Genomic DNA, 19,561 nt, shown 5'->3' on the forward strand with positions numbered 1-19,561 from the left:
GGTAAACTCGTGTAAACTCGTCTGAGTTTATCTTTGAATTTTTTTTTTGGTTTTTTTTTTTTGTCTCATTTTCTTTGAAAATCCAATTCTTTTTTCAATCCCAAAGTGTTGAAATGTTACCTTTACGGTTAACATAACTCGTTTTTTCCATGCTTGTTATGTAGAGCTACGTCAATGTGTGACAATGACATACATTGAATTTTAGGGAATGCATTCAGAAGCTTATTATTATTGATTGATTTGAAATCATTCAAATATATTATTTGCTCAAGTATTTAAATGAGAAAATGGAACAATTGAAGTTAAAATTACAACTGAAGATGAAGCAGAGTTTAAATGTACTGATAAATTTTGTTTTTTATTGTTAGAGTTTATTATTTAAACGTGGTTAATTGGTTATGTTTTGTTTAAATATTAGCTTACATATGTTATATATATAATAAATTTTATATAATTTAATTTTGGATAAACTCGTACGAGTTTACGATTCGAGTTTACCTAAAACGAGTTGAGGTAAACTCTCGAGTTGTAAAAGCTTGATTGTAACACAGTCGGTAGCTTCATGGGAAAGTCTTCCTAAATGGCACCGATAAGTAGATGTAAATTAATTTGTTTTTAGATGTGAATTACTAGTGAGTGAATTTGACAACTTCCCCTTGGACAAAAAGACACCTTGGTATGCAACGCTAACGTGGAAAAAAGATTGGAATAACTTGCTGGACCACCTCTGTCAAAAAAAAAAAAAAAAATTTTACTCGACCACCAAAATATACAAAAGAATTGAGACATTAACACAAAAATCAAATTAATAAAAAGAGAAAATAAAAACTCAATATAAATATGAGAAAGAAAGTTGTCACGTTCAAATATCATTTCTCACAATAAAATATGGTAACAGGGGAAATATGAAAAAAAAAAAAAAAAAAAAAAACATCATTCGGTCACTATTATAAGTAAATATCTAACATTTGAGATTCATTCATTGAATGATGTATGTAGTATATAATAAAGACCATATACATCATTAATTGAATGAATCCTATGTATATGATTTTTATAACAACGACGGAGGGTGTATAATAGTAGATCGGTTAAATTTCGAGTAAATAGTCAATTACCTCCTGAAATTGTAAGTTTTGTCAATTACCCCCTGAAATTAACAAAACTTCAATTACCCCCCTGAAATTGCACAACGTTAATCAATTTACCCCCTACGTCAAATATTTCTGTTAGTCAACATAACGTTTTGCAAATACCCCCCCTGAAGTTTTGCACTTATGTGCAAAATGCCCCCTAAACTTGAAAATTTATATTTTGTTTTCTTATCCTTAAAAGTGATTGCATTATCATTGAATTGTGGAACATATTAGCTAAGTTTTGACGATATACAACCATATATTGACCGTATTGTAGAATAAATTGGCAGTATTTGGTAAACCCTACAATAATGTTCAAAACTCAAGAATATTTACAAAACAAACATAAAAGTATTTGTTTGTTCCAACATCAGATGTTGTTTTTTCTTTTTCAAGTTGTCCTTAACCCCATTAGAGATCAAAAAGATGGTGGCTATCATGTTTTTTTTATTCTCTTAAAAAAAGAAATGAAATATACATAATATAATTTTATTACCATTTCTTTGAATCCTAACGGGGGAAGAAGACCATGGTTCCTTCAAGATCCTTTATAAAGTGAGAGAAGTAACAAGTTTATATATTTTTTCTTGAAAGTGAGAGAAGTGTGTTGATGGTGTGCACCGCTCACAATATAAAGGAAGTGGAAATTTTTGGTGTGGTTAAAATTAGCAATATCAAAGTCATATACTTTGACATCTTGGTAATTCTTGGTTACACCAATCATGTATTATTTATGTGCTTCATTATGTATGACATGTATTAGTTTTCCATTTGACAAGTGTGGTTGTACTTTACTATGTTGACTTTCATATCGTTAGACTCTAATACATGGTTAATGTTTGATCGTTTAAAAGAACATATATGGTTCTATACCGTCAAAACTTAGCTAATATGCTCCACAATTCAGTGATAATGCAGTAACTTTTAAGGATAAGAAAAAAATATATAAATTTTCAAGTTTAGGGGGCATTTTGAACATAAGTACAAAACTTCAGGGGGGTATTTGCAAAATGTCATGTTAATTAACATAAAAATTTGACGGAGGGGGTAAATTGATCAACGTTGTGCAATTTCAGGGAGATAATTGAAGTTTTGTTAATTTCAAGGGGGTAATTGACGAAACTTACAATTTCAGGGGGGTAATTGACTATTTACTCATTAAATTTCATTTCTTAAAACAAAATGGGTTAATGGTGCTTTACCCCCTGTAATATAGGTCATTTTTTGTTTTCCCCTGTAAAATATTTTTAAACAAAATAAAAATTTACAGACGAAAACAAAAAATAACCTATATTACGGAAGGTAAAGCACCATTAACCCAAACAAAATTAATAATACGTCTGTGAAGGTTATTCATCCATTAATGTAATGTATCTGGACGTAATTAGCGAACTTATGTCTTTTATTTTCACTTATGTGTAAAAAAAAAAAGGTAGTACGGTAGCCAATGTTTTCGGATTACAACCGTGTGGCATGTGCATGTCAGATTTCATAATTCCGCGAAACCAAAACTCTGGTGCCTAACGTTGATACGTTGTCGTTTCAACAGAGTCGGTTCTAATTTTCAATTTTCAATAGATACCGTGATTCTGAATCATTTCATTCCTTTCACCTCAATTTCGTTTCACTCATGGCCTCAGGTTCAGGTATATTTCAATTTCCTCTCACCACTTCGATCCGTACCTTCTTCAATGCTTTAGATTTTCAATTTTCCGTCTATTATTGCGCTAATTGTTATTTTGGTGTCTATTGTTTTTCAATTTTAATATTTTTAAATTAATAATTTTGAGACCCCGGTGCTTTCAGCTGAATATGCATTTGAGGTCATTTCATGTTCTGAATTATATTTTTCTGTGAAGAGTAATTAACTTTGAGCATATTATAAATGAAATTGGAAGGATTATGTCCATAAGCTATCAGCTTATTGTTAAGAGTACGACCTTGTGACAGAGTTCAAATTCTCTCGGAGGCGGTTGTAAAATGATGATCGGTGTCATCTTAATTAATAATAATTTTAAATCGGATGGATTACCTGTTTGATGTCGAACTGTATCTTCGTTTTATTGTTTGTAGATTTTGCTTTAACAGTCCCTTCTGAGTTGGAATCGGTTTTGAGGTTGAAGACTGTTAACTACTTTGTTACAAGGAGGCCATGGCTTGGTATGTACAACGCTGCTACCATGATTATTTACTATTGAAGTACTATTGAATTTTTTGCTCAGTCTAAGATGTTTGTTTGGTCAAATTCGCTTATTGTTTTTCTTGTTTTGGTTAAAGATCTTTACGGGGTTAATGTGAGACCTGTCGCGCCTTTTGGAAGTGCAAGTAGAAAGCCTCATGTTGATTCTTCTCTTTTACATCGTTGCTTACCAGATGAGCTGCTCTTTGAGGTATTGCATTTCATATGATGCAGCTACACTATTTGATCATGACTTCTTGATATTGTGTGACACTAGTTAACTTTATTTGTGTTGTATGTTCCTACTTCAGACAACTCATATGCGATATTTGATGTGGATCTGTTTGGTCATTTTTATGCAACATCGTTAGAAGACATTGGCAGATCTCTTCATACACCTGAAACTTAAATGAAGGCATCATTTTTACAATATTAGAAAAATCATCTTTCTCTCTTGCCAAGCTTATTGACTGTATTTGGTGCTTTATTGTTGGTTCCAACAGCTTTGAGAACAGAAACTGTTCTCAACATAGGAACCAGAATGTGGATAAACTATTATTCAGGCCTTCAAATCATTTTTTTGGACAAATTAGATGTGTGAAAATTTATGCACAGAAGGTTTTATAGTTTATGCTAGAATAATCTCTCAGAGGGAGATTAATTGAAAACATTTTGCAGGTCTTTGCTCGAATGACTCCATATGATATGGGAAAAGCATCGTGCGTATGTCGAAAATGGCGGTACACAATCCGTAACCCTGCATTTTGGCGCAATGCATGCTTGAAGGGTTGGCAGGTAATGTCATTGGAGGTTTAGAATATGGATCTTTTACTGCTTATAAGTCTAATTTCTGATTATGGAGCCTTTTTATGAAGCTCTCTGGAGCGGTTGAAAACTATAAAATACTTCAATCAAAATACGATGGCTCATGGCGGAAAATGTGGCTCTTACGGCCAAGGTTGCGATTTGATGGTAAGCACAGCTATCTCTTATTTCATAACCTTATTTCCTGCTCCTCATATTGATTGGTGACCGGTGATGGTTAAGTTTTTTATTCTAGTTGAAACAAATGCTGTATGGAAATTTAACGTATTTAGAGGTGTGATTCTCTTCTAGATTATACGATCATCCCTCTCCACTTCACAAGACTAAAAATAATACTCTTAAAGTGGCTGCAATATCATGCTTACAAGAGATTTACATGATTTTACTCTTCTTTTTCTGTTCTACTATTTTGTCTATGCCAATTTGTCTTATTAAGGTCCTGCATCATAGGTCTTTATGCAAGTAGAAATACCTACATTCGGGTTGGAGTTGCAGAGTGGAAAATCACTAATCCAGTTCACGTGGTATGCATTCATATCTCTACATGTACTATCCTACTACGAAATAGACATCCTTTTTTAAATTCTGTTAGTCTTTGTTCATTGTTAGATCTGCATTCGGTAGCACGTGATTAACTAGCTCAATGTCAACTATTTATCAATTTAATATCTTAGAAATAAGATGTATTAAGAGATAGTCTCTACTAAGATCAGAAACTAGTTTTATGAGGCAACTTAAGATATTAGATGATATGAAATTGTTACCTCAAAAAAAAAAAAAGCTTTAAAGTTGTTTTCATGCAAACAGCAGGGCACAAAGAAGAAAATAATGCACTTGAATGAAAATCTCATGAATTAAAAGGATCTGAACTAAGAATATCATGCTGAAAATGAATTTAAGGTACAAACTTTTGACGATGAATTCCATGAAACTCTAGAGAAATGGAAGAATGTGAATCAATTGATTTGCTCTTCCCCAGAGTATAGGAAAATAAGTTTTGTTGAAACCTCTATAAAGTGTGTAATACCCAATAGTGTTTGGGCATGTCAAAGAATTTTGGACATGATCTCTTGTACTGCCTGCTAAAGTAGTCATAGAGAATTGTAGTATTTGAATAGAGGGCTTCTCCTTGTTAACCATTATAATTGTTGAGGGGCACTGGTAAGTATATTGTATTGTCCTTGATATAGTGGATGGCTTTTGTAGTCTGTCTTGTGTTTTTCATCCTCATAGATGGAGGAATTCCATGTAAAAATTGGTTTTCCAGCCAGCCCCTTCATCAGAAGGTGTCTTTTGCTCATGTATTCCATATGTGTGGTGTTGGTTGGTTGATCTGGATAGTGGATATACCGTATGCTATCTGGTTCCTCCTTGCCATTGGTAAACATAAATTTACAAGGAGAAAGAAATCATTGTTTTTTTTCTTCATCCAAGCATTGCATTTAGGAGGTTTCTTTGAACCTATTTAAAATTATATATGAATGTGATTTTACACATTTCTCCAATCTTTAGCATATGAATAATGACATAGTAATAGCAAGCCATGAGTAAATCTTGTGAAGTATTTCATTTTTTTCACATATTTTCTTTATATACCCCCATATTCTGCAGGTCTGTTATTACCGGTACCTGAGATTTTTTCCATCTGGGAAGTTTCTTTACAAGGTTATAATTTAGTGCAGTTTGAGTTCATTTTAAAAATATATGTTTTTCCTGTATGTGATTGTATGAGAAGTTGATCGTGTTGTACAGAATTCTTCTCAAAAGATAAAAGATGTGGTGAAGAGCATGAACTTTCGATCATCTAAAACAGACTGTGTCTTTGGTGGACACTACACATTGACAGACGACAAGGTATGTTCTTTTTCTCTTTAATCTTCATTATTTGCATATCTAGTAGGCATTTCTTTCTAGAAAAAAATATTGGGCATTATTTAAATCTATATACGGATCTTGAGGCATTTGCTATTGATATCATATTTGCAGGTTGAAGCTGCTGTCCTGTATCCAGGCATGCGACCTACTGTTTTGAGGATACGCATGAGGTAATTGACAAATTTTTCTTGATAGCACATCCTGTTAAGTTAACATCAAGCACCAGAAAAGAAACTTCGTATTCCCTATCTGGTTGGGTTGGATTTGATGTGCCAATATGTCCTCTGTTAAGAGAATAGATCGAAATTCATTTAAAGTATCTTTAATAAGCCACAAACACCCTAGATCGTTGCAAGGTTGTTACATGCTAGTGTGATTCACATTACATTTTAAACGATTCTTGAACAGTATAGCTGACCCAGAAAACATGAAACTTGAAATGATACTACATAGAACAACTAGGGTATTAAAACAGAATCAACTGCAAACCAGACTTAGGTTGATCCAAATGACAGAGATTGGAGGAGTTAGTTGAACTCTATCTAGCAAGGAAGTTAGATTCCCTTCACAAAGAACATAAATTTGATAAGCAATTCAATTTGAATGGAAAGGTAGGAGAATTCCCCTACTTACAATGTCACCATAGAGATGGCAAGAAGGAACCGCTACCCTGACAAGATGAAATACAACACTTCCAAAGAGAATACAGAAGAATTTTCAATAAAGAAATGCATTTCCATAATTCAGCCTGCATATTAGCTATTAAGTGAGTACCAACTATCAAGGGAAGCAAGGTGACAAGGAAGGATGTGTTTGACCATGGTAGAACCCAAATTAAAGAGAAATAGTATAGTATTACAGTAAGCAACATTACAAAAGAAAACCCCAGTAATCGGAGAGCAAAGTTCCTCGTATAGAGAAGATAATTCTCTTTGCCCAAACTTCGAAGGTCCTAACTGAAAATTACAGGTTCTAACTACGATGTATTCCCTCAACTAACTGCCATATCATCATTTTTTTCTCAAACTTCCCTAGTCAGCTTAGTTGTTGGGCCTAGGAGTTAGGTCCAAACTCGGTGTCATGTCAGACCACTACAAATAAAACATAAGAATTATATATATGAAATGGGCGGGGATCTAATTATTACAAACATATAATATATATATTTTTTAAAGTGTAAAGTAAATGTTTATAAGCTTATTTAAACATGAATGTTCAACTTATTTTACATTTGGTATGCATGATAATCCAATAATATCACATGTAAATTCATTAATCCACATCTACAAGGGTTATATTATATCACAACCACCTTAACAAGTCTACAAAATCACTTAATATAAGTTGGAATGGAATCATCATATTCCAAAATGTAATTGCGATTGACCCTTGTCTATCTTACATCACTTACACTGGCTTTTGCATAGCCGTGAAAAAGTTTTGATTGCATGAATTTGAACAGTTGTGTACTTCAAAATGGAATGCATAATCGAACAAACAGAAGAGTTCATTAGCCTCTGAATGTAGGTAGCATTTGAACAAGGAAAGTATGCTGTTATATTTACTCTTTGAAACTAAACCTTTCTGTAAGCTAAAAAAATACAGAAACTAATATTTAGCACAAGTGGTGCCAAATATTAGTGGTGCCAAATATTAGACAAGAGAATTACAAATGTGTATAAAAATAAGTTGGACTTTCCTTTTGCACTATGCTTATATGGATCTCCATGTGGTATAGGTTAAGAGGAACAACTACAGGGGCTAACAATAGGATGGATTTGATCTCACTTGTCACTAGTGGTGTGGACACTAATGAGGCAAGTACATCTGAAGAGGACATTCTTGGAGTCGTTGAAGGATGGCAGGATGATGAAACACACAACCCCGATGTGCCAGCAGTCTCACATAAGAGGGGCATGACTCCCTTTGTCTTTGTTCCATTTGAGGAGGTACAATTTTATCTTACTCATTAGCTTTCTAAATGAGCATTAAATCTTAGTTTTTTTTTGCCTAAATATTGTCTTAATTTGTTTTAGATTATGTACTCTACTTTATTTTTGAAAGAATGTACTCTACTTTATGTTATGCTATAATATTTTCTATTTGAGTCAGTCAAGTATATTATATTTGCAAATGTTATCAAAAAAATGTTCAGAAAAGAGCATCCATTAGTAGGTGATGCTGGATAATATTTTTATAAGTATTACTAATTACTAAATTATCAAATATGACTATATATATCCCTTACATTTTTGCCTCTTTGTGTAGGTGGAGACATCTCTTTTGAATTTGCCCGTGGAGAAAATGGATTATTATGTTCCTGGTTGAATGATGCCCCTGAAATATACCTGGTTCAATTGTAAATATCCCATAACTTTCAATATTTATAATAATAATCTGCGTACTTGCATGTGTGGAAAAAGTGGTAACGTGATTGATTCTCGTTCATGTTACGGAGTTTATCTTTTGTTCTGCTTTGTGTGCCTATGTAACTATAAAAACGGTTTGTACATAAGGGAAGAATTGTATTTGTAATTTGTTGCATACAAATCATGTGTTTAACTGTCAAGTTGTTGTATTTTGAAATTTGTAATTTGTTGCATACAAATAATGTGTTTAACTGTCAAGTTGTATTTTGAATCATATATCCTTTATTTTCGGAATTTGAAAATGTTTAGACTATAAATAGGCAGCTTTAATCTGCACGAAAGTAGTGCTATTGATGCGTATGTCCAGAAGACTAAACAACTTTAACTTTATTTGTAAAGTTCTTAGTTTTAACTTTGTTTTCAAAATAGCTTTTAAACCTTAAAAAAGTCGGGCTAAACGAAAACAATCGAAGGCTAAGAAGATATTTAGTTCAAACTATCAGTCACTACGATGAGTGAATCACAATCAGTATATGAAGATCAGATTATGCACTTTTTGATTTTATTCTTTAAAAATTAAATTTGCTGGGGTTATCCAACCGTCTGTTTTCATGCATTACTTATTAGCAATCCTGAACTGCCAAGAATAATTTGTCTTGTTTCATGTCAACTTATGGGTAAACAAGGACAAAACCTAGCTACATATGTTGGTGTTCTTCACCTAAAATTTGTCCAAAACGCAATTGGCATGTCCATTTTAAGGATTATTTTCTTCAGAAAAGCATAGTTATATTTTGATCATTAGTAATTTTTAAAGAAAAATAGATAAGCAAGTCATTAAGTCTCGGGCCAAAGCTTCATTTGCATTATTGTGTGCCACACCCTCAAAAACAAAGTATTCCGTGTATGCTTGAAGATGCTGTATTCGTATCTTATATTAGAATAAATATGGGGGGATTATGTACCTTAGTTACTACTAAAATCCATTAGGTGTTGCAACTTATAATTTATAAAATATGAGGGGATTATGTACCTTAATTTCAACATGAGAATCCAAATCTAAGGACATTCCACATGTAATTTCTAATGAACTTGATTTTGTGACAATATTTTGGTCAAAATTCAGTTTAAGTGAAATAGTTTATATTCAAATATTGCACTCTAAAAACAAGTTTGATATAAAATGAACTGTAAATTATTCAATCTTATAGAAAAACTATTTTATCACTTCCAATTAAATTAAGATTTGAAGGCAAATACTAATTACCAAACATCTGTGTTTTTATAAAGTTGAGCTTTAAGCAAAATGGTTTATGTTTAAATATTTTTATTCTAAAAATAAGTTTGATATAAACTTGGTGTAAAACTTTCAATCTCATACAATAACTATTTTCCATCTCTTCCCGTTAAATTGAGGATTCAAGGGAGAAACCAATTACCAAACAACTGTGTAACTGTGTTATTAAGATCACTTTTGATAAAAGAGAAAATCAAATTTGGTATCCTGTGCAATAAATCTAAGCACATTTATTCTGAGTAGCAGAACCACTTAACCACATATGGCTAGATTTTGATGAAAACATACAAGCATTTAGAATATGAGATTTCAGATATGAGATTGACCACTCTCTTTGTATACCACAGAATTCCAAGATGGGTTCTTCGGAAGAAATGTTTCCTGTCAACAACAGAAATCATTACATGAGTGAAAGTAAAACAAAAACTCTATCATTGAGTAAATCCCCGAATAAGGTCAACTGCAAAATTGATAAAGTTGCTGATAACAAAGTTAAGGTGGGGATTTATCGGAAATTTGTGAATTGTAGTGTGTAAGTAAAAGCTTAAAGGGACGTATAAATCAATTAGATGATAACATATCTTTTTAAGTGACGGTTCTTTAAAATTATGTCAATAGACTAAGCATAAAAGGTGGTTAACAACCAGAGACAGTAGTTAACAATCAAGAAAACTGAGCAAATGAACCATTGTTCTTTATTTCAGCTCAAGCATTTAACTTCTATTTCTACCACTATATTTTCCATTCTATAAGTAAAATACTTTGCAAAATCCAGACACACTCAAGCTTCTTTTGCATTTGTTGCTTGACATAATAATCATCTAAATTTCACAGCTAAATAAGCTAACCCTACATTCTTTTATATACGTTGGGAAAAAATCTCCCGTTATATTTCAGGAGGCTGTCTTTAATCCCTGCCTCCCTGGTGAACTATCTCTAGTCTAGGTGACTTAAAGATATCTAAGCAAATCAACTATGTTGTGATATGTGACATTACACAACTGTAGGTTCTGATATGAGCACTTCATAGACCACAAATTTAGTTCAACAAATCTATTTTACAAGAGTTAAACTTGTCGTCTCAGGGTAATGAGTTCTTATTGATATTCTTCTATTGCGGCCTACATACAAATACTAGAAACCACAATGTTCATTCATGTTTGAAAATGAAATTGGGGGTGACTACTCACTACTCCTTGGATTATCTGTTATAGTGTATGTTTCTAATAGTTGACGGCTGGAAAATTGTATCATTCACATTAGCAAAATGCTAAAGTAGCTGTCTTTTAGCAAAAAAAATGCAATAATAGTTGTCAATTTTAGGTTTGGACCGCTAGTATGTGACAGGATAGAGCGAAATGAAATGCAATCATAAATATTCTATTGTTTGATATGTTTAAAATAGGACGAAAACGACGGACGGAGGATGGGTCTAGTGGAGAGGGCTAGACTCTCATCTCTCATGCAATGAACTAAAGTTCGAATCCCTACTGAGAGAAGTACTCACAATTAGTGTACGACACGTCTCGAATAAGGTTACATCCGCATAGGTTCAGTAACTAATAAAAAGACGAACATGAATGAATTTCATTCCATCACATCCAACATGAAACAAATCAATAATTTTCTCTATTTTTCTCTATTTTTTATTACTTCCAATTTGCAATTTCCAATTTGCAGAAAAAGACATGAAACAAATCAATAATTTTCTCTATTTTTTATTACTAAAACATTCAAATAATGTATAAAAATAATAATTCTATTCCACTTGGTTCTACTAGTTTCCATCCCATTCTAGTTCCTTCACCCTCGATCAGAAATCCAAACAAACATTTCACATCATTCTAATTAAATAATATATCCAATTCCAAATTAAATCAAAATAGTGAAATTGGGACAAATAAAAAAGAAGGGGGGGGGGGGGGGGGTGTGAAAATGAACTCACAGAGATGTAAGAGCAGGTGGGGATGACAGATAAGGAGTGAGAGGTGGCATGATTAAAGGCAGCGAGAGTGAGGTGAGAAGCCAAACCCAAACCTCTCTTGGAAGGAGGAACAAAAGTATGTACCAAATCCAACACTTTTCCGTTGTCTCTAAGGACATACTCCAAGTACGCTTTCTTGTCTTCTGTCTCAAACCTCTTTGTCCCTTCGTTCCACACGATCATTGGACTTCCACTTCCAACAATATTCGCCATTTTCCTCAACTCACCGAAAAACCGAAGACAATAGTATGATATTTTGACAAGGGAGAGATTAATTATGTATTTTTCCGGACATTTATAAAAAAAATATATAGAAAGAATATGCAAAGTTTTATTGTATTTTGAATTTTGACTAATTATAATTTTGTTCTTATCAAACATATATTACAGGTCACCTAAGTCTTTACTCAAGAGTCAAGACTCATCTAAGTTTGTTTATAACCTCGTACGAACTTTCATCATAAAATTTTAAAGTTTTTGAACGAGGAATAAATTATAAATTGTTTAAGAAAATCATACTCATCAAAAAAAATTATTTTACGTAAAAAATTATATTTTAATGTTCTAAACATGTGTAATAAAAATCATAAAAAATCAACTTCTTGGCCACTTTCTAAAGTTTATGCCTGCGTGAAAAAATATGAGATAAAAAATAGATAAATCTTAAATTACAAAGTTATAATATGTGATTTTTTTTTCATATGATTTTTTTAAAACTTTTCATATATCACCAAATTTTAAAATGCATATTCTATATCATTGACATACTTTTGAACTTTAGTAATTGACATATATATTATAAAAAATAGAGAGGATCTCTGTATATCTTTATTTTGTGAATTGATTTTTCCTAAAATATAAACAGGGTGCTATTCGAGTGCAATCGGCAAAAATAAGTTTACCTTATTTATATTAATAATATAATTCGTTCTGCTATCAAAAGTAGAGGGAAAGTGTCTAATCCTTTCAATCAAGCGAGAGAGGCAGATGCTTTACTTCTTTAGCCTACACTAGGACGAAGCTGTTGTCGAGTGACGATTGGCCGAGGGGAGTTCAATCATGAAGCTGCGTACAAATAAGCCAGTAAAAGATAAGTAGAAGCCAATGAAAGAGGAGTAATCCGGGTACGACGAAGCACGCCTTAACAAATGATTATTTGATCTAGTCAAAAAAAAAAAAAAGATTATTTGATTCATAAAAATAATGATTAATTTATTAATTTCAATTTGTTTTTGTAAATGGAGAAGTAAGAAAAGGAAAAGTAGAATGCGTTCACGTTTGTCTTTCCTTTCTTTCTTTTTTTTCTTTTCTTACTTGACTTGGAGAAACGAACACGAGTCAGGATGAGAATGGTTTAGTCATAGTTTAGAAAGACACACTCCATCTCTCCAATTTCTCATCCATGGCGGATAGGGTTGACACTGTTGCAAGACTAGCACAATGGAAAATCGAAAACTTCGGTCCTTGTTCTTACAAAAAATCTGATCCTTTCAAGCTCGGAATCTGGAATTGGTCTGCTGTAGTATCGATTCATTTATTTCATTTTTCTCTGTATATTTGAATCAAACTTGAAATCCTCAATTCATTTATTTTCAGGTATTTTTCAATAGTAAGGAATAGGTTCTTCTCCATTCATCTCTTTCCAGAACCTTCTAAAGTTTCTAAGGACCACCCACCCGTTGCTCGTTTCATACTTCGTGTCTCCGTTGCTGGTTCTTCCCGCAAGTTTATTGTTTCTCCTGGTAAAGTAAATATGCACCAAAGCTTTTTCGTTAATTCATTATGTTGCTGATTTCATTACATGACATTTTATTTGTATAAATGTGATAAAACTGTAAAGTTTGTGTATGGTGATTTTTTTTCATATAGATGGTTTTCAGAATTTTGAATTTCTAACTCTGCATTTTCATACACATTTAATGGAATTGTAATATTCTATTGAAATGATTTAAGTGATTTACAAAGTAGTAACATCAAATCTTTATATAGGCTAACTAACTAGTAACTAACTTACTACTAGAAACTAACTAATTAGGCTACAGTAACTAATTACTACTAGTACACCTTTCACGCCGCCCTAGGAACCACTGCAAACGCTGCCGATGATTGTTGAAGATGTTTGGTTTCACTCCGTTTGGCGATCGTTGAATCATTCCAGTGCAGTGTTTCTGTTATGGTCCATATGGATCAGCTATATGGGCTATAGGAAAATAACACATGGAAGAGTCAACTCCTCAAGTTAGGGTCAAGAGAACACTACAAGACTCAAACACCTTAAGGATTATGTGCAGCTTAGGAGCAAGCGGTATGTCTGCAAGAAATGAGAATATCTAGAAGGTTGTAGATATCTTACTAGCTATTTTACTCGGTTTGTTAGGGTGAGTCATCTATTAGGCTGTCACCCGATTCTGTTAGAGGGAATCCCGTGTGGAGGGCACAAGATATCAAATAGTACTGTTGAGATTATGCTATAAATGTACACTCATGATGATGAATGAAGCAAGCAGAATTAATCAGAAATATAGCACTGGTATAGTATAGTTGTACTGCAATTCTATGCTACTATCTTTACTTGCTTACTTGACTCTTACAGTTTCGTTTTTCATAAGGGGAAAAGAAAAATGGGATTTTTAGAAACTCTCCGTTTTGGGTTTAATAGATGGAAACACTGCGTTTTGGAATTGTGCTTCAAAAATTGGGCAAAATTTGAAATTAGGGTAAAAACACAAAAACATGCGAATTTACCTTAAATTATTGAATTTATCCAAATTAGAATGGTTTTGAAATCGAATTAACCGGATTTCGAATATACAAGCGAATTCATTCGTTTTTTTCCATCTAACATAAATTTGTATGTTTTTACGTATTAATACGTGAATTTGATAACCTTAATCAGGTCTCTAATACAAATTGACTCAGGCAGATAATCTAGATCAGATAGCTGATATTTTGAGTTCCCTAATTACTAAAGTGTTGTTTGATCTCTATCCAATGTCTTAGATGGATCAACTATAGCGGTCTTAGGAAATTCCGCCTGAAATGGTATTCTATGCCTGGTGCCCCCTGTCTTCCTTGATCATTGCATCTCTATGTGCTATGAGGAAATATGGATAATTTCATATTGCATCCTCAATTTGGCAAATGAGGAATTTGCCATTGCAATTACCTATGGCAGTTTTAAGAGTATATAATGAAATGCTGATCCTGGTCATTTTTGTTTGCTTGTATGCAGTTTATGAAAGGCTGCTTAGGACACAAGATGACTTTGTCTGGCCTATTGATACTGCTTTCGTGGGTCGCTTCATCATTGATGTTGAATTTCTTGACCTGAAGATATGCCATATGAATGTGAGTTTCTAATACCTATACTTGTTTTCTCAAATACCAATATTGAAGTAGGTGGCTTAATAAACAAAATAACCCAGCACAAAGTGATCGAGTCATTGTGTAACTTTTTAGTGATCTTAGCTGTTTGATTACCAATACACAGGACTTGCATTTTATGTATCTGCTAATTGATGTGCAGCAAAATTTACTTGATTATCTTGTGGATTATGTGTTTTGCATGCAATATAACTGGGAAAATGAAAGAAAAGGGTCCTTGGTATTTTTTTGTCTGCTGTGTGCAAAATGATGTCAATTGGAATCGTGGGTAGCAAAAATTTACAGTTTTGTGCTATCCCTTGAACTCCCTATTATCCAACACTTAGACTATTTTAAATATCAAATGAAGTACCTTTTTTATATCAAAATTATAGCAATTATTCCGGAGAATGATCTTTTGAATAGCTACAAGTGTAGTCGATTTGACTTTTCCCTGTATACAGAATTGACACTGAACCTCTGCACTGGTATCATATTTTTTCTGCTTATGCATTGATCTATTCTTTTGAACTCAGGGCGGTGAACCTAGTTCTATATGGTCATCTGATGGAACCTCGCAATGCAATGAAGCTCAAAGAAGTACTCTCCATTGCCTTTCCCGCATGCTCGATGAGGCTATACATGCTGACCTAACCATTATCACTTCTGATGGTACATTGAGAGCTCACAAGGCAATTTTGTCTGCGAGTTCTCCTGTGTTTCAAAGCATGTTTCATCACAACCTGAAGGAAAAAGAGTCGTCAACGATCCATATTGAAGACATGTCACTTGAATCCTGCACTGCTCTTCTTAGTTACTTGTATGGAGCAATTAAACAAGTAGATTTCAGGAAACACTGTCTTGCATTGCTTGGAGCAGCTAATAAGTATGATATTGGTGGTCTGAAAGATTTATGTGAGGAAAACCTTCTTGAAGATATTAACTCCGACAATGTTCTTGAGATGCTAAATGAGGCTTGGCTTTATCAGTTACACAAGTTAAAGAAAGGATGTTTAACATTCTTATTTGAATTTGGTAAAATATATGATGTTAAAACTGATGAAATAAATAATCTTTTCCAGCACGCAGATAGGGAGCTGGTTATGGAGATGTTTCATGTGATGCTTACAATTTCCAACCCAGAATAGTTTAGTTAATCGTATGGGAAAATACTATGCCCTTGGACCATGTAAATGGTATATCAATGTGACAATGTCAATGTGTATATTTGCGCTTACTCAGCATTTACTTTCCCATCTACAACGTCAACAATTTCAGTACATCAAGACTGAACCAGTGGCGGAGCCAGGAAATTTATGGAGCCGGGCAAAAAATTAAACGTAAATTCACATGTGACATAATATATAAATAATCATAAATCGATTTTTTTTTTCCTAAAAAAAATCGAAATAAAAAAGGTTTATCATTTTGTCAACAAAAGTACAATTTAAAATAAGGTTATTAATTGAAATTGACCACGTAATATACGTGAAGTCTGAAAATTGACCATATAATTAAATAACATATATTCTGACCATGTAATTCGAGATTTTTATTATTTATAATTTGTAATATACGCGAAGTCCAAAAAAGCAACCGAGAGATTGAATTTTTTCATGATTTCCTAGAGGCTAGTTAAGAATGTTAAAATATGACTTTAACAAAAAAATTATAAATTTTCGACAAACGACCAATTAATTATCAATTTTTAAAGTGTCAAAAGCTCAAAAAACAAAACAACGGAAATCTCGATCTATAAATCGAATTTTGAGCTCATTATTTGCAGAGACATCTATAAAAATACATAAAAAAGATCTGTAAAGTTTCATAGCATTTCGAAGTCGTTTAAATTTATTTTGATTTTTCAACTGAAACGTGCAAAATTGAAATTTTGTTCCGCGTAAGCGTATACTCACAAGTCAAATTTAGTTCCCTAATTTTGTAGGCATGACTAGAACATGATAAGAACCTTCACAATGAAATTTTATAATTTTTAAACGAGATACAAATTAATTATAAATTGTTTAAGAAATTCATAATTATGAGGGAATAAAAATTCATAATTAATTTATCCCTGGTCGAAGAAATTTAATTTTGTGTAAAGCTACATTTTAACGTGCTAAACATGTATGAAAAAAATAGTGAAAAAATTCAACATGTAGGTCACATTTTTAGACTACAAGTATACTATAGGGTGGTCAAAATTAAATAAGAAGAAATTCAAGTTACAATGCTAGAATATATGTTTTGTATTTTATTGGGTCATTTTTCAAACATAAAGTATATTACAGGGTCAATTTGAACAATTAACCCGTTAAAATAAGAGAGATGAACCCGTCAATAGTGTGCTAAAAAAAATCCAAGATCTATTTGCGTGTGACAATTTTCAAATTGCCCAAATTTTTCTTTTTGTAAATGTGTTAATGAGCTTTTGGTTGAGTCTAATGTTCAAAAATTATCGATCGAGCCCGGGCGACCTCCAGAGTCGCCATACGGTAGAACCGCCCCTGGACTGAACTGACCTTTTCTTTCAACAAACCTATTGTGGATGGGAGACTTTTTAACTATGAAGTCCAGACACGGATGCCACTTCAGTAATCATTTAAATAACATTTTTAAAATGAAAAAGTTGGTATATTTATAGGGATCAAACATTTTTTAACTGTAGTCATTATTTGACTAAAAATAAAATAAAATAAAAAAATCTTAACACATTTAGCCAATATTTTCCAAACTTTGAAGAACTTGTTGAAGTTTGAGTTTAAAGTGCCGAGATTATTACTATTGTTTTTATTAGGCTTAATTGCACTTTAGGACCCCTATCTTTTCAAAAGTTGCGGTTATGATCCCCTAATTAATTTAAATACAAAATAGCCCCCTATGTTTTAATTTTTTGGCAGTTTTGGACCCCCAGTCCATCAGTGAGGTGCCACGTGGCCCCCTAAATAATACACGTGGCACCTCACTGATGGACTGGGGGTCCAAAACTGCCAAAGAATCAAACAAGGGGGCTGTTTTGTATTTAAATTAGTTAGGGGTCATAACCGCAACTTTTAGAAAGATAGGGGTCCAAAAGTGCAATTAAGCCTTTTTATTATATATGATTGATTTTGATCAGAATATGTAGGTTTTGGAATTCCAAAGTACCTTGAAAAGTTTGTTTTGGAGTTCGAAAATACCTTGAAAATAGTACCTAAAACACCATCAAAGAGATTATTGGATTGAGTTACGACAAAGTCACTCTATTTAAAATGTTTCATGACACTTAACAAAATTGTGCAAGGTAGATTGTCAATTATACCACATCCAGGATAAAACAACTCAATTCACTATTGTGATTTACTATTGCCATGTAGAAAACTGTTCTGGAATTACACCTCTACTAATATGCACACAAATTTAATATTGAAACAACTCAAATGTGGTACTATGACCACTCTAATGTGGTAGAATGATCACACAAATTCAGTGTTACCACTCTTCTAACCTCTAACACCTCCAAAATATCTAGCCTCTAACATCTTCAAAATATCGATATAGTACCACCACCACTCAAATACGGTGCTACCACCATTCCAACATCTAACTTCTCCAAAAATCAAAGGAGAATATACTCTTAACATTCTTAATTTCGAACAGACATTATACCTCAAGAGAGAATATGATTTTAATAATATTATTTATTCTGAAAGAGACATTATACCTCGAAAGGGATTATGATCTTAATAATACTCTTTATTCTGAAGGGGCAAAAAATGTCAAAGGGATTATACTTAAGGGTGTGTTTGGCTTGCAAAACAGCAAGTACTAGACAGAACTGAAGTTGAAGTAAATGTCACTAGAAGGGGGGGGTTGAATAGTGACCCTTTAAAAATTTCTCTGTACTCTTAGAGAGTTTGAACTCTCAAGACTTTGCTTGGAGTAGGTTGATTTGTAAAACAATAAATAAATATGTAATACTAAAATAAACAAAGCAGAAAGTAAAGAATAGAGTTTAAGAGAGATCACACAGAGAAGTTATCCTGGTTCCCCCAATATGGGTTAGTCCAGTCCCCACAGCTTTTGTGAGATTATCCACTAATTCTTGGGAGTTTCTTCCTCCTTTTTGCAATGTGCAAAACAATATGTATTTTCTAAGCCTCACCAGGCTTACACTGACTCTCGAGCTCTCTCTGAGCTTGAGGCTAAAACAACTATGTATTCTCTAAGCCTCACCAGGCTTACACCACTGATATTATTAGCTTCAGCAAGCTTACAGTATCACTCAAGATTTTACAGGCTTGATGATATACAATCAAAATGTGATTTGATGTTAGGATCTAATTACAACTTTCAAACTTAAGAGAATGAGAGATTGTAGTTTGTAATACTCTTAGAAAGATGATCCGAAAATCTGATTTGGTTCTGTAAGAGTATTTCTGATATTGAGATTGATGAATTTATTGCTTGTAAGTAGGCTTGTGATTGTATTGGAAATTCATGCTTTCTTTGTTGAGAGAAAGCTTCTATTTATAGCCATCCTTCATCCTTCAA

At 32.9% G+C, this 19,561-nt stretch overlaps 3 protein-coding genes across 3 annotated transcripts; 2 read left to right on the forward strand and 1 right to left on the reverse strand.

The window, feature by feature from the left end:
* Positions 1 to 2,576: 2,576 nt before the first annotated feature.
* Positions 2,577 to 8,642, forward strand: LOC11419134 (F-box protein 7). The gene is made up of 11 exons (XM_003602017.4): positions 2,577 to 2,782; positions 3,210 to 3,296; positions 3,414 to 3,526; positions 3,994 to 4,110; positions 4,191 to 4,287; positions 4,591 to 4,664; positions 5,752 to 5,805; positions 5,893 to 5,994; positions 6,127 to 6,185; positions 7,754 to 7,964; positions 8,284 to 8,642. Exons 1-11 carry the CDS (start codon positions 2,767 to 2,769, stop codon positions 8,341 to 8,343), a joined length of 990 nt encoding a protein of 329 aa, XP_003602065.1. The 5' UTR covers positions 2,577 to 2,766; the 3' UTR covers positions 8,344 to 8,642.
* Positions 8,643 to 9,795: 1,153 nt separating this feature from the next.
* LOC11408950 (acetyltransferase At1g77540) lies at positions 9,796 to 11,982 on the reverse strand. The gene is made up of 2 exons (XM_003602016.4): positions 11,627 to 11,982; positions 9,796 to 10,062 (listed from the first exon to the last, which is right to left on the reverse strand). The coding sequence occupies exons 1-2, from the start codon at positions 11,876 to 11,878 to the stop codon at positions 9,991 to 9,993; spliced, it is 324 nt and encodes a 107-aa protein (XP_003602064.3). The 5' UTR covers positions 11,879 to 11,982; the 3' UTR covers positions 9,796 to 9,990.
* A 970-nt stretch (positions 11,983 to 12,952) lies between these two features.
* On the forward strand, positions 12,953 to 16,272 carry LOC11414808 (BTB/POZ domain-containing protein At1g21780). The gene is made up of 4 exons (XM_003602015.4): positions 12,953 to 13,177; positions 13,262 to 13,407; positions 14,898 to 15,013; positions 15,565 to 16,272. The coding sequence occupies exons 1-4, from the start codon at positions 13,068 to 13,070 to the stop codon at positions 16,174 to 16,176; spliced, it is 984 nt and encodes a 327-aa protein (XP_003602063.1). The 5' UTR covers positions 12,953 to 13,067; the 3' UTR covers positions 16,177 to 16,272.
* The last annotated feature ends 3,289 nt before the right edge of the window (positions 16,273 to 19,561 follow it).

This window comes from Medicago truncatula, chromosome 3 (genome assembly GCF_003473485.1).
Source record: "Medicago truncatula cultivar Jemalong A17 chromosome 3, MtrunA17r5.0-ANR, whole genome shotgun sequence".
Classification (NCBI taxonomy): domain Eukaryota; kingdom Viridiplantae; phylum Streptophyta; class Magnoliopsida; order Fabales; family Fabaceae; genus Medicago; species Medicago truncatula.

Coding starts and splice junctions, on each gene's coding strand:
- LOC11419134 (XM_003602017.4), top strand. Junction 4,665..5,751: donor TCACTAATCCAGTTCACGTG/GTATGCATTCAT, acceptor CATATTCTGCAG/GTCTGTTATTACCGGTACCT. Junction 6,186..7,753: donor GTTTTGAGGATACGCATGAG/GTAATTGACAAA, acceptor CATGTGGTATAG/GTTAAGAGGAACAACTACAG.
- LOC11408950 (XM_003602016.4), bottom strand. CDS start 11,878: ATGGCGAATATTGTTGGAAGTGGAAGTCCAATGATCGTGTGGAACGAA. Junction 10,063..11,626: donor CCACCTGCTCTTACATCTCT/GTGAGTTCATTT, acceptor TGTTGTTGACAG/GAAACATTTCTTCCGAAGAA.
- LOC11414808 (XM_003602015.4), top strand. CDS start 13,068: ATGGCGGATAGGGTTGACACTGTTGCAAGACTAGCACAATGGAAAATC. Junction 13,178..13,261: donor AAGCTCGGAATCTGGAATTG/GTCTGCTGTAGT, acceptor ATTTATTTTCAG/GTATTTTTCAATAGTAAGGA. Junction 15,014..15,564: donor TGAAGATATGCCATATGAAT/GTGAGTTTCTAA, acceptor TTTTGAACTCAG/GGCGGTGAACCTAGTTCTAT.